This window comes from Condylostylus longicornis, unplaced genomic scaffold (genome assembly GCF_029603195.1).
Source record: "Condylostylus longicornis isolate FDR11 unplaced genomic scaffold, ASM2960319v2 ptg000072l, whole genome shotgun sequence".
NCBI lineage: Eukaryota > Metazoa > Arthropoda > Insecta > Diptera > Dolichopodidae > Condylostylus > Condylostylus longicornis.
In genome coordinates, this window is record NW_026578040.1 from 1458376 (window position 1) to 1472235 (window position 13860).

At 26.3% G+C, this 13860-nt stretch overlaps 1 protein-coding gene across 6 annotated transcripts in view; it reads right to left on the reverse strand.

Moving 5' to 3' along the window:
• LOC129612407 (protein madd-4) overlaps window positions 1-13860 on the reverse strand; it is a 213761-nt gene that overhangs the window by 43236 nt on the left and 156665 nt on the right. For all 6 annotated transcript variants that reach the window (XM_055525980.1, XM_055525978.1, XM_055525982.1 and 3 more), the window contains one exon: window positions 10419-10747. In XM_055525980.1, the coding sequence (XP_055381955.1) occupies window positions 10419-10747 (329 nt within the window). The remainder of the gene's footprint in view (window positions 1-10418; window positions 10748-13860) is intronic.

Sequence of the window (13860 nt, forward strand, 5' to 3'; positions counted from 1 at the left end):
GTTACTGACGAGTTACTTTTCGTATAATTCGGACGGCACAAAATGAAACTCTACTAAGATAAAAATTCACATTTTTCTAGATACGTTAACAAAAAGATTATTAGTGTTCATAAAATTGTAAAGAAGTATGTAAAACGCGCTTTCATAAAACTCTAGAATACTTTTACTAATCGTCGGTTATGGGCAAAACACTTCAGATTTTTTAAATCACTTTCTATTTAGGCGTACTGTATTTACCATATTATTATTAAGTTTAGCATTAATATTTACTTTATATTATTCTGACTGTATTAAAAATGGTAATATTTTCCATATGAATAATATACATAGTTACAGGTAAACAATGCTAAATCAGTATTATGAATTTAATTTCATAAGCTTTTAAAAATGTCGTATGAATCTATTTCAAATTTTAAACATTAATATAGCCCACGCTCACGTTCTGGGACAAGCTTTTACTGAAAACATACGTTTGTAACATACGTTTTTTAATTATATTTAATTTCAAGAAATTTTGTATTTTCTTTATATACTTTCTTTGATATTTCGTTAAGAAATGAGTATTTGACTCTACAGTGAGGCATTAGTAATTTTCATATTTGTACAAAATACAAATTTTGGGTTAAACTCGGTTACTGGTTTCTTTAAATGAGTTGCTAAAAAGTTTAATTGCTCATCATAATATACTTTAAATATAGGTAAAACCACACAAATGTTTACTCAATAGTATAACTAATTTGGCAATATTTCCATAAAAAGGAAATATTTCCATTTTTTTTGAATTTTTATGGATTTTGTAATTGGCTCCAACTGAAACACTCTCATAAAGAAAACTTTTTAATATATTTATAACCAAAGTGAGGTCGGTACTTAAAATAATAAGGTGTAAGAAATTATATTTAATTTTAATTAACATTAAAAGCCTCTAAATTGATTTTAATTATATTATTTTTTCATACTTATAGTTTTTTCTTGTTTCTTCGTGTATAAAGTCAAAGGTCGAAGGAGAAGTTATTTAGATTTCTGTTTTGAAAGCATTCACATTTAAAAAGAAAAAAAATTAGTTTTTTTTTTTTCTTTCAACTTTCTTCAGTCGCACACAGACTCACCTTAGTTATGTTCATTTTTTTTTCTTTAATTTTTCTCAATAAAATTTAATGAGAAATTTTATGTCTTTTGTGTGTACGTGTGAAAATCATGTTAAAATTTTTAGAATACTTAAAATATTTTTTAAATAAATTTTCTTTATATTATTTGAAAGTGCTATTAAAGGTAAACAGAAAAAAAGAATACGAGTACTGAATTAACACATAAGAAATCCTATAGGACTCAAAAACTATTTAAAAATTCCATTAAATGAAATTGCTTCTTTGTTTTCTTATTTTGAATTTTATTTTAATTTTCCTTTATTTTTTTGATTGTTTTGATATTTGATTATATACACTTTCCCTGACTTTTGTTGACCGAATAATTTCTTTTTTTAATAATAACAGGAAAGTTATGAATTTTTCAAATTTATTTTCCACAAAATGCAATTTTTGAGTTTAAATTTAATTTTTTCAAAATTGTGTAAACAAAATTTTAAGTTTTGCATAATTATTCTTCCTTTATATCCTTTTTTTCAAAATATTAACAAAAATAAAACAAAAAAAAATTTTTTTTTGTTGTAGAGCAATAAATTGACATTGATTTATCTTTAAAATTGCGTAATGCGAATGATCTAATCTAGATTTATTGTGAATTATATTAAGGCTATAATAATCTCGAAGGACATTATTGATTTGATTCTGTTGTTATTTTTATACTTCTTCACTGCATTTTAATTTTGACCTATATAAATTTGTTAAAATAGTGACAGAAATACAATTTTATCATGATTTTATAATTTTATAAGTAGTATTGTACTATTTTTCTCCCATAATATTAAATTTAAAGATCGATTAAAAATATTAATTATAATTTTTATAAGTTAAGCATTGTAAAAGAATTTTTTTCAAATCAAATTAACAAAGAATATAGTTTTTAAAAGAAAATGTACAAAAAAAATTTGCCATAAAGAAAAGAAAAATCTATAAAAGAAAAATCTTGTGTTTCATCTTCCTGATATTTGAAATTTGTCATAAGTAAATCCACCATTTATTCTTTATTTATGCTTTTCATTACTGTAAGAATTTTAACTTTAAATCACTTAAAACTTAACGAAATTTTATATTTAATCATCTTTTTTTTCGATTCTATAGATTTTTTTTTAATTCGAAGATTTTTGGATTTACCCATTAAAATTTAGAGAAATCTTTTTTTCCCTAAAAATTGATGTTCTTTGACAAACAGCCATTATTATTTTTTTTTTATATATAAAACTCAACTTAAAACAAAACGTTTTTATTTTTCTTCATAATTTTTCTATACATTTTTGTTTTCCCCGGATCCTTTTGTTTTCTGCTTTATATAATTAAGTAGGAGAGAACGTTAAAAAAATATCGTTGATTCTTTTAAATGCTCTTTTATAATTTATTATTCATTGGAAATATGAAAAAAAAAGAATGAACAAAGTTTTAGTAAAAATAATTTATAAAACTCCTATAAATCTCTGGAGTTTTATAATATTATCAATGATGTTTTTTTGCCCATGCCATATACTCGTATTGAGAAATTTTATTATGTCTCTTTTCATTCCGTAGATCGATATACACCATTCATTTAAAACAAATAATGTAGGAAGACAAGTGTTGGAAAGGGAATGCGAAGAAAGGAAACAACTGAAGTTTCCAAAGTGAAATCAATAAAAAAGTATATTGGCGTAGCAGCCTATAAGCTTATTAAAAAAGTTTGTACCGCTCTTCACTCTCTTACAACTGTGAATCTTAAATGGAATTTGGCTAACACAATTTTCGCATAAATTTCGATTGCTATCTATAGGATATCTGTGTACCTATTACTCATACTTATTATGCTTTTTTTCTTTCGAATACCCAAAGTTCTTGTAATTTTCATATCTTTAAGAATAATAGACAGAGTGTAACCTAAAAGTTCACCGGGGAAGATAATATAGCTAACGTTTTAATAACTAACTCTATGTTTGTTTTTATATACGTTTAATTGTTTGATACTTTTAATAAAATGTGCTTGAAGCTTAAAGCTCATATAAATAAAAGCACTTCTATGATTTTTTAAGTATTTTTGCAATTGCATTTGGTTTTTCGTCAACACAGTTCACTTTAAAATTTAATCCATATGACTCGAATAAAATAGAATTTTAATTAAGTTTAAATTGTGCAGTTTACTTTAAGAACTTTGCAATTATATAAATAAAATGAAATTTAATCTATGTATATAAGAGTTAACTCTTTAGTCTTCGCCCTAAGGGTTTATTAACAACTTTTTATTTTTTCTTATGTTGAAATATTTTTAATTTATATGCACAGTGTAGTTTTTCGAATAAAACGTGCCTCTTCTACAATAAGTTCTTCTAAAACGTATCTTTTACAATTCGATAATGCTCAGAAAATTCAATAAAATATTCATTGGAACACCCGATATAATAGTTTTAAATGCTTAGGTATAAACATAATGTAAATGTATGCAAAAAGTATATTTCATACAGCTGTACAAGGAATTTTGATTGATTGATCGTCCTTATGATTGCCGTCAATATTTCATCTCTGTTTCAACTTTTCTTTTTTCAATTCTATTATTACTGATGTTCGTTGTTTTTTTGATTGTTTTATTACTATTGTTGTTCTGGACTTATTGCCATTTCGTTCTTGAAAAGTTCAAAATAAAAAGAGAATAAAATCCTTATATAATAAAACAATAATAAAACAACAACGCAAGTAAAATTTATATTTTACTTTTATTTTATTATGTACTTTATTAAAGAAAAATCTATTAAAAAGTATGGAAAAACAAAACGCGCAGAAAATTTTTAGGGTTATTATTAAACGATCGAATGAATCGATATTTTTAGTATAAGTTATTTTTATTGTTAAGATGTTTCGATGTTCTTCCAGAGTTTTGATATTAATTTAAATTTCAATATTTTGAAAAAAAAAATTAAAACATTGTATTTATCTTTCAAAGTTTTTCGATTATGTTAAATTTGAATAATGAAAATATTCTTATAATAATTTATATAATGTAGAGAATATGTTAATAAACTACTAGAATTAAACGGATTTAAGTGAATTCAAGCAAAATTAAACAATTGAGAATCAATCGACTTCAAATCAAATTATAACATGCAGAGCAAATCAGCTAATATCGCAGAGGTATAGAATTTATGAAATTTTACTAGAAGTTTTTCAAAGCGCTAAGAGAAGAGTTAAATAAAGGGTTGAAAACTGCAGTTCTATAAACAGATGGTTTGTCCTGTGAGAGAACTGCAACGAATTAAGTTATATATATATAGGAAGTGAAACAGAAATGAAATAATGCAATTTATATTAGTTCCTATGTGCTTTCACAAACTCTAGCGTGTTCATCGGTGAATAAGTGCTGCAGAAGCTAGAACAAATGGCTATCAATCCGAAACAGTCGTTCCTACTTTTTAGCAGTTTCCAAAAAATTTTTGAATAAAAGTGCATGATAGTTTAACTCTGTCCGTCCGTCCGCCCGTGGAAATGTTAACAAAACTTCTACACCCTTGAAGATAGAAAGCTTAAATTTTTTATGTACATAAGTCTTTACTAGAAACTTATTTCTGTAGAACAAAATTTTTACCTATCTCCCTCCCTCTAAAAGTTTTTAACTATTTATTGCAGTGAAACCATAAGCATTTTTCGAATTTTGCGAACGCAGAACGGCAGTGGCTTGCTCCTCCTATCACGGCATACTATATTTAAACTTTAAAAAACAAAATGGCTGCCCATATTTACCGTTATCTAAAATCCGTTTTTTCCAAATTTTTGATGTCGTTTTCTCCTAAACTCCAGGTTGTAAAAGTCTGACAGCTATCAGACACTAATAAATACTTCATTTCGTTAGAAGAAAATTTTTCCATCTCCGCCCCCTCTTAAGTTATCGCCTCTCATATTTATAAAATTTGAATTTTTTTTATTTTAAATTTCCGAAACCGCAAGCTTTTTTAAATTTCTATAAAAGCAAAAATTTAACGGTAAACTCCATGTCATTAAGAAATATAACTATTTTTCTTAACTCACACAATTAACCTTTAAAATCAAGCATTATGTTAACCTATCTTTAAATTTATTTTTGCTTTATTTCAAAGGTTGTATAAATCGTTCATCTTAAATATATGCAATCCTAGAAATAGTTTCGCATATGAATGAAAATAGTTTTAATAGTGTAGGAAGTATACATAGATTGTTTTTAAAAGCAGTATTTTTACTTGTCGGAGGGAAAAGTGCTACAGTACAAACTATTGGTTTGATTCAACTTTATTGTTTTTTTTTTTAATTTTAACAAATATAGTCATGTCGCATGTTGCTAGAAAGTGTACCTACGTTGAACTTTAAAAAAAATTTTATAATTTAAGGCAAAACCTAAAAGTAGGTTTTGTCTAATTATAACAAAATGAAAATGAGGTTCATTTCTAATTTAACTGTTTCAGTAATGCTACCATAAAAGAATTATTATCATCAAACTGCACTTATTGAGAAACCTTGCTCAGCGTGCGCAATAGAAATGTAATTTTTACAAATATAGAGATGATTTTTTAGTATTTTCATTTCGTACTTCACACACTAACATTCTTAGTCTTAACATACTTCATGTTTTTAAAAAGATTAGTCTCATTTTTAGAGGGCCCTACCAAAGTTTTGACAAGTAAAAGAGAGATATGTTTCTGAAAATTGTATGAATCAATGCGGCTAGTTATTTTAAATAATGTTAATACTTTAAATTTTTGGGTACATCTAAAAACTACTTCCAAAAGGTTTACATCTAAAAAATAGTCCTAAAAGTAGTCCTATCAGTTTGACAACCATCAACTTTAATTTAGGCATAATACCCTCAAAATATTTCTTTTTAATTTTTATTGCAGGTATTCTTCCTTTATTTTTTACTTACTTTATTTTAAAGCTGAAAGTGGCTAAATTTTAAAATGTAAAATAATTTACCAAATATAAAACAGTGTGTGACAGGAACCACGGTGTGTGAAGAAAATGATTTTACTTAAAAATGACAATATTATTATACTGGAATCGATACTAATAACGTATTTATTATTGATAAATCGAATATAATTTTATTGAATAGTAATTTCGAGTTTTTTTTCAATGTTCTTTTTAGTTGAAGAAGTTTAATCAACAAAAATAAAAAAACAAAAAAAACTGAAATAAATACAAAAAACACAAATATGTATAAGAAAATTGGAATGTGTGTGGAACTATGTAGTGTATTATTAACATGAAAAGGTAATCATAGAAAGTTAAACCATTAATAAGGAATGGAAAGTTATTATTATAAAAGCCGAAATCGATAAGATGTTATAATGGGGGTAAACATAGAAGAAAGAAAATTTATTTTTTTTTTTAATTTTGTTTCTTTTTCTTTTTGAAATAAATAAGTTTAATACGTTCGAGAACTTTCTTATACGTATGTGTTACATATTATATACATATATTTAAAGTATTATGTTTGTGTTAATTTGGGACGCCATATTGTTTTAAGTGAAAAGTTTTATTAAAGATTTTATTAATGATTATTTGAATATGAAATTCTTTTTGTATGTGCCTAGTATGTAAAGTTTTTGTTTTCTATATAATTCGTTTTAAGTCGATATACATTTTGGTTAATTATATGTATATGTATGCATATGGATAAGATTTAAAATAAGTTAAAAAAAACTAATATTTAGGTTAGGAAGCAAAAATAATATTTAGGTAGTTGAATCAAATTAGATTTTTTCTATTTTTGCCGTTTAATGATTTGAAGAAGCAAAGATTTTCACAATGATTTATCAATTTTTTCATATATATTAGATATTATATCCAAAGTAATTCCATATATATCTCTCATGGCCACAAAGGTCAGAGAGTAACTCAAAAAAATTACATGGAGTTTAAATGGAAGGGGTGTCGGAAATTATTTGTGCGAAGAAATTTATTAATATAAAAATATTAAATAGAGGTAAAAAGCACTACTGGTTATAGATATTTTTTTTAATTAAAATTAAAATTTCAAAAAAATCCAAACATTCTTTTAGGAATATAATTTTAAAACGAGAATAGTTATATTTTACCGTGTCAACTCTGTGATATCCGTACGAATAAATAATTTTAAATGTCGAAGATATTTGACCTACAGTTTCACACAAGTTCTTGCTTTTTAGCACTTTTCCAAAAATTTTTTGAAAAAAAGTGTTTATTAGTTTCACTCTGTCTGTCCGTCCGCGGACACTTTTTTTGTTTACAAAACTTCTACACCCTTGAAGATAGAAAGCTGAAATTTAATATGTACATAGATCTTTACTAGAAACTTATTTCCGTAGAACAAAATTTTTACATATCTCCTCCCCCCCTCCCCTGGAAGTTATACCCCTCCAAATCCAAAAAAATTGCCTTTTTTAACTATTTGTTGCAATGAAACCATAAGCATTTTTGAAATTTTGCAAACGCAAAAAGTTAAATTTTAGAAAAACAAAATGGCCGTTCAAATTTACAGTTATCTAAAGTCCTTTTTTTCCAAATTTTTGATGTCGTTTTTCTTGTAATTTTAGGGATTTTTAAACCTTAAGAAATAGTTCATTTGGTTTTTTTTCATCTCCACCCCCTCTCAAGTTATCGCCTCTTGAAATTTGTAAAGTTTGAATTTTTGACACCTTATATTTCCGAAACCGCAAGCTTTTTCAAATTTCTATAAACACAAAAAGCTAGCGGTAATTTCCATGACATTAAAAAATATAATTATTTTTCTTAACTCACACAATTAACCTTAAAATCGAGCATTATGTTAACCCCACTTTATATTAATTTTTGGTTTATTTCAAAGACTGCATTAATCGTTCATCCTAAATATATGCAATCCTAATAGTTTTGTATATGAATGAAAATAATTACCGACCGTATTGAGTATACAATAGGTAGGTCATGTGATGGCAACAAATTTTGCATATCGAGTTTTCTGTGGGAATGCACTTCTCCATAGTAGAGAAGTGTAAATAAACTATTTTCCGACTACCTGTCGGTCCGTCGGTCTGTGTGTGCGCGCTTGTATCTCAAGTTCTACTGAACCGATTTTGATGAAATTTCATATATAAGTTTATTTCCACAATGGCACGGTTTGAACAACTTTTGGGATATATCAGGCCTCGGGAACTGCACTTTTTAGCGGGCCTGTTTTACATTTTTGACCATTTTGAAGAAAATATTCAACCAATTTACTTGAAATTTCATATATAAGCTCAGCTCGAACGTCCGCGAAACCTCTAAAATTTTGGAAGAGATCAGGTGTCAGCAACTGGACGTTTACTACGGGCCGAATATACATTTTTGCGTATATAAGGAGAAATAGTCGACCCATTTCATTGAAATTTAATATTTAAATTCTTCGTATTAAAACAATGAACATATAAATTTTTTGGAAAGATCAGGGCTCGAAAACTGATCTGCGGGCCGATTTTACATTTTTACCATATTTACGGAACGAAATGATGGAATTTCTTGAAATTTGATATTTGAGTTCTGGTTGTTATCGAAACTAACTGGCTAGGATTTCAGGGAATTCCGGTAGCACAAAGCGAAATTCTACCAAGAGGTATGTTAGCTATAAGCTTACTAATGTCCTAAGAATTGGAAAGAAGTATTTAACAGACATTTTTATAATATTCTGTAACACTTTCACTTAACTAGACAATACACATTGCGGTCGGTTATGTGCTGACCACATCAGATTTTTTTAATTGAAATAAAAATTATTTGATAGTTACATACTTATACGTTTGTAAATATGTACATTCAATAGATAATTTTAGTTTTTATTAATGAAATTGTTATACAAAGTTGTTTTTCAGTTTAATTCCCTATAAAAACTTCTGGGTGCATTTGCATAACACAATATATAATTTTTAAAAATTTGGCTCGTAGGTCTCACAAGTTTTGCCACCCAGGCTATAGATGATGCATTTCATTATACATAAGTTTAAAAATTTTTATAAATATAATATTAAAATATAAAATTGATCATATTCATGTGCTACTTAAAATACACAATTACAATTTTGTATTAAATACTCGTATTTGCATGAAATTGAGGCTAACATAAGGTTTTTTTGACCCTAGATTAAAAATATGATTTAACGTTCAAAATCTTTTTATCTTTATTAAAAAAAAATCTCCTTTTTATTTTTTTTTATATGTAGATAATTATGAATGCATATATTATGTAAAAATTATCTTTACATGGAATAATCTTATGCTTCACTTGAAAAAAAGAAGAATCTAAACAAAAACATAATTTAGAAACGCAAAAAAGAAAACTTTTCTCTTCCTATTATTGCAAATTGTCTATGGTTATCATTCACATTAAATCCTTCAAATCAATTTTTTTTTATTCTTTTACATACGTACATGCAACATACTCATGCAACGATATTTACATAATTATTTAAGTATGCATCATATTATATAATGCAAACTATATTTCTAATAATCTGTCTATATTTAATTGACTTAAGACTAAGGGAGATAAAAATGTCAATATAAAAGTTCAAGATATGTGTTGTTAGCTCATACCACCATTACGCTGTTACAGTTGTATACATTATATGTGTGTTTAAAAATGTCTCCGTGTTTTTATAACTATATTGCCACTCCGTTTGTAATACTTAGAAGTAACCTTCCGAGTTGTAGTTTTTCATAAGCGTCAAATTCTGATCAATTTATACATCAGTCCGAGCAATTAATCAAAATTTATTGAGTAACGATTAACAAATTTTGCAAAGTGGACGTGCCGTGATTTTGATAGTTTTCATAAAACTTCAAAAGTCATTAGTTTTTATGTCAAAAGTAATAAAACCTATAGCATTGAAATTTTGTACAAGCAAATATTTTAGTAGGGCGCTTATATTTAATAAAACTTGTTGGAATTATACGAGTATGCTTCTTGTGGTATTGAAAACAGTATTGAAATTTTGCAAAAATAAATATTGTAAACTCGTTATTATTTTCGGTACGAGATGCTAAGATCTATAATGTGCTGTCATACAACAGTTAACTGCCGTATAACTGCAATGTGGTAACTGCCATATATGTATAAAAAACCACTATATAAACGAAGAAGAGAATGCTTTTATTATTATCATATACAACAATTAAAATCATTCATTCGTACGGATATCATAGAGTTAATATTGTCAACTCTACCTATTCTAGTTGAAAATATTATATATTTATGATTTATGTATATTGTACAATAGATTGATATAATGTACACAATATATTATAAACGTGTGTACTTACGTTGGTTCCGATGACGGTCTTTGTTCACTAACACGCTTTTCAGCTCTAGGCAATTGCTCTTCATGTTGAAGTGTATCTTGTTTTCGATATGAGTAAATTGGTTGATCGTTATAAGATGTTTGACCTGAATCTGGTTCAGTATCTTCCTCTTCATCATCACCATTATCATCATCATCCTCACTGGTTGTATCTTCGTCATCTTCAATACTACTTTTGTATATGTCAGGATTATTACGTTGGGATGATTGTGAAAATGTTGAAGTTGATGACGACGACGATGACGGAGATGATAATGCAGATGATGTTAATTGTTTTTGTTGCCTTCCATTCTGTGATGATTTTATTTTGAAGATATCGGTTATTAAAACAAAATGTAAGTTGAATTAAAAAAGAGAAAAATAATGTTATTTTTATACTATGTATAACAAATAATGATTTGTATTTGATGTCTTAAATTTAAAAAAAAAATAAATTTGTCTAAAACAAGAATGTATATCAATTAATAAAATATTTATAAAGATGAGAAATTGGTATGGTTCGATAACAATAGTTATTGTTTGAAATGGGACTAGTGTTTAAAAAAAAGTATTAGACTACTATTTGCAGTTTATTTGAGTTTAAATAATAGATTGTTAGTTATTATTCACAAATTGTTTTATTTTTTAACAAATATTCAAATAATTCCTAACGATCCAACGTAGGTTATTAAAATGTAGATTATAATATTTCTATATAGCTATGACAAATCTAACGTGAATCCATTGATTAAACAACCAAAAGATTTTCGCTGCCGAATTTTTTTTCAACATAAACTCAAATTCTGTTAATTAATCTAATCAAGAATTTTGTATATGCACATAATATTATTTGCAGATGTATATTGAAACGCGTACGCTTACATATGTATAGATATTACACAATGAAATATTTTATATCGGTACAATACTCTACAAACGGTTACCCTTTTATGCAAATGAAGTACACAGACAATTTTTTTATTAACTTTTCAAGTCCTTATATTGTCATAATTTCTATGTTGAAAAGCCTTGTCATTTCCCATATCAGGTTTTATATAGCAGAAAGTCATGCTTGTGTAACTTTAAATCAAAAAATTTCTATTTTATTTTTTGAAAGTCATGCATTATACTTTGCAAAGCTATTGTTTCATAGTTTTATACATGAAAAGATGTATGTTCTCTTAGTATACATATAATTATTTCTACATTTCTTATTTTTAGCTAGCACGTGGAGGAGCAAACTTACATGTTTTTATGGTTTGTATGTTCGAGCAAATTTTATAATATAACATTAATAGTACTCGTATTACTAGAAGTCAAGTATAAGCTGCAGTTATACATGTGTATGTATATATATTCAAGTGATTAACGTTTTTATTTTTGCTTTAGAATACGCGATTTAAAAATTTTTTTACGTGTTAATAGCGGTTGTAGTTCAGGACGAAAGAAGTAAAAATATGCGGGTATTAATAATTGTGTATGAATAATTAAGATGAAGCGTGTTCTATAAGTAACTTTGCAACATCGTATATAACCATTGATTTCATGTTAAACATAACCACTTAACATTTATGTTGCTAATGTAAATTCATTTAAATATTTGAATAAATTGTGGTCCAATTAATGTGTTGTAAAATAACACTTTTGAGTTCAACAAGTGAAAATACTCTCTTAAAAATCAAAAAACAAATATACAGAAAAGTCTTCTTTTTAAGAAGTTTGTATATCATCGAAAAATTTATTGTGCAAATATACATATAAACTTGCTCATTATGAATCCCATTTCTGAACGAGGCTTTCAATCATATCGTGAACTGCAATACTGCATGTCTGGATATCGTTAGGTACACAAAAAATCAGTAGAATCATTATTTCAAAGTTTAATTACTTATTAAAAATTCAGAATAGAAAGAAAGACACATAACTAGAATGAAAATTGACCAAAGTCATAGCTTTTACCGCAACTATCTATTAGGCACTTCCTTGGGATGATGAAGGTGACCGGAATGCACTTCGCAATAAGAATTTTTCAGAGGTATTCGAAGTAATTTGTTAAGCGGCGTATTTCTTTTAATTTCTGCCAACTATTTCATGCTGGTTTCAAATTAATTTTAAAACTTTGTTTCGGTTTTATGTGATTTTGGAAAATTTCGGAACGTATCGCAACTTTTTCAAGGCAAGAAAGTAAGTAATTGAGTTAAGTAAATAAGCAGTTATATTTTTTGACGGCATAAAAAAATTTGTCTTTAGTTTTTACGCAAACTCAAACTTAAATTGAGAAATTTAATAGAAACAAATTCAATAAATTAAAAAGAAATGATTTTACATTTGTTAATTTTTTGTATTTTTCGTTTGAATTATAGTTTTTACAAATTCAATGTTCACCTTACTGATACCTAACTAGTTAGTTTCTAATTAGTTAACTAGATTCAAAATGAAATATGTAGATTAAATCAAACTTTTGCGCTCTTGTTATATCAATTTTAAACAATTATAATATCAAAACTTGTTTCCGACATGAAATTATACATAAACCGAATTGTGTGTCAACACACACGCCTATCTATAATTGCTCAAATGTGGTTAAATCGTTCAATCGCGCCAACATGATTTAATAGAACTGATTTGCATGATTTAATAGAAACGAGAAAGTTTCCATTCTTTTTTTTTTTTAATTTTAATTTTTTTGTTATTAATTTTTTGAATGAGTATCTTTTAAAGAAAAATTTTGGTAACAAAGTTGTTTTTAATTGGTTTTTAAGTGAAAACAATTATTATTATGCGCGCGATATGATCTAAAAGTATTTGGAAAATCTAACTTATTTTTTAATACTTTTATTGTTTTACATGGTTGTTGTGAACTAGTTTACTGTAAATATTTTAAATTTTCTTAAAATAATTTCTATTGGTGTTATTGCTATTAAATTTTCTTTTATGTGTTTGGTTTTTACCACAATTTTAATATGAAACAGACGTAACAAGTGCTATCTTAAGTTATGGTGCTTTATCCTTTTGTACGTATACAATGTAAATGTTAAATTCGTAAACGATGTTTTATATTTTATTGTCCCTAATGTGCATTAAATGAACTTTTAAAAGTTTTACATGTCTTCGTATTTTTTTTGTGTTTTTGGTTTGTTGTTTGTTATATACATACTGTAAGCAATTATAAATACTTTTGAAAAACAGAAAGGAAAAGTTTTTTTTGAAAAGGAGATCGAAATTGAGAGTTTAATGTTGCTTTTTTTCGTTTAAATTTTAAGAATAAAATTAAATGCTCTTGAGGGTATTAAATAACTAATTAAGATGATCTAAAAAAATATTGATAAAATATTTTTCAGCACGAAATTCTCTTTGGGTAATTATTTTCACATTTTATAAGGAGACTTTGATACTTAGTTTGTTAAAAGCAATAATTTAAGTTC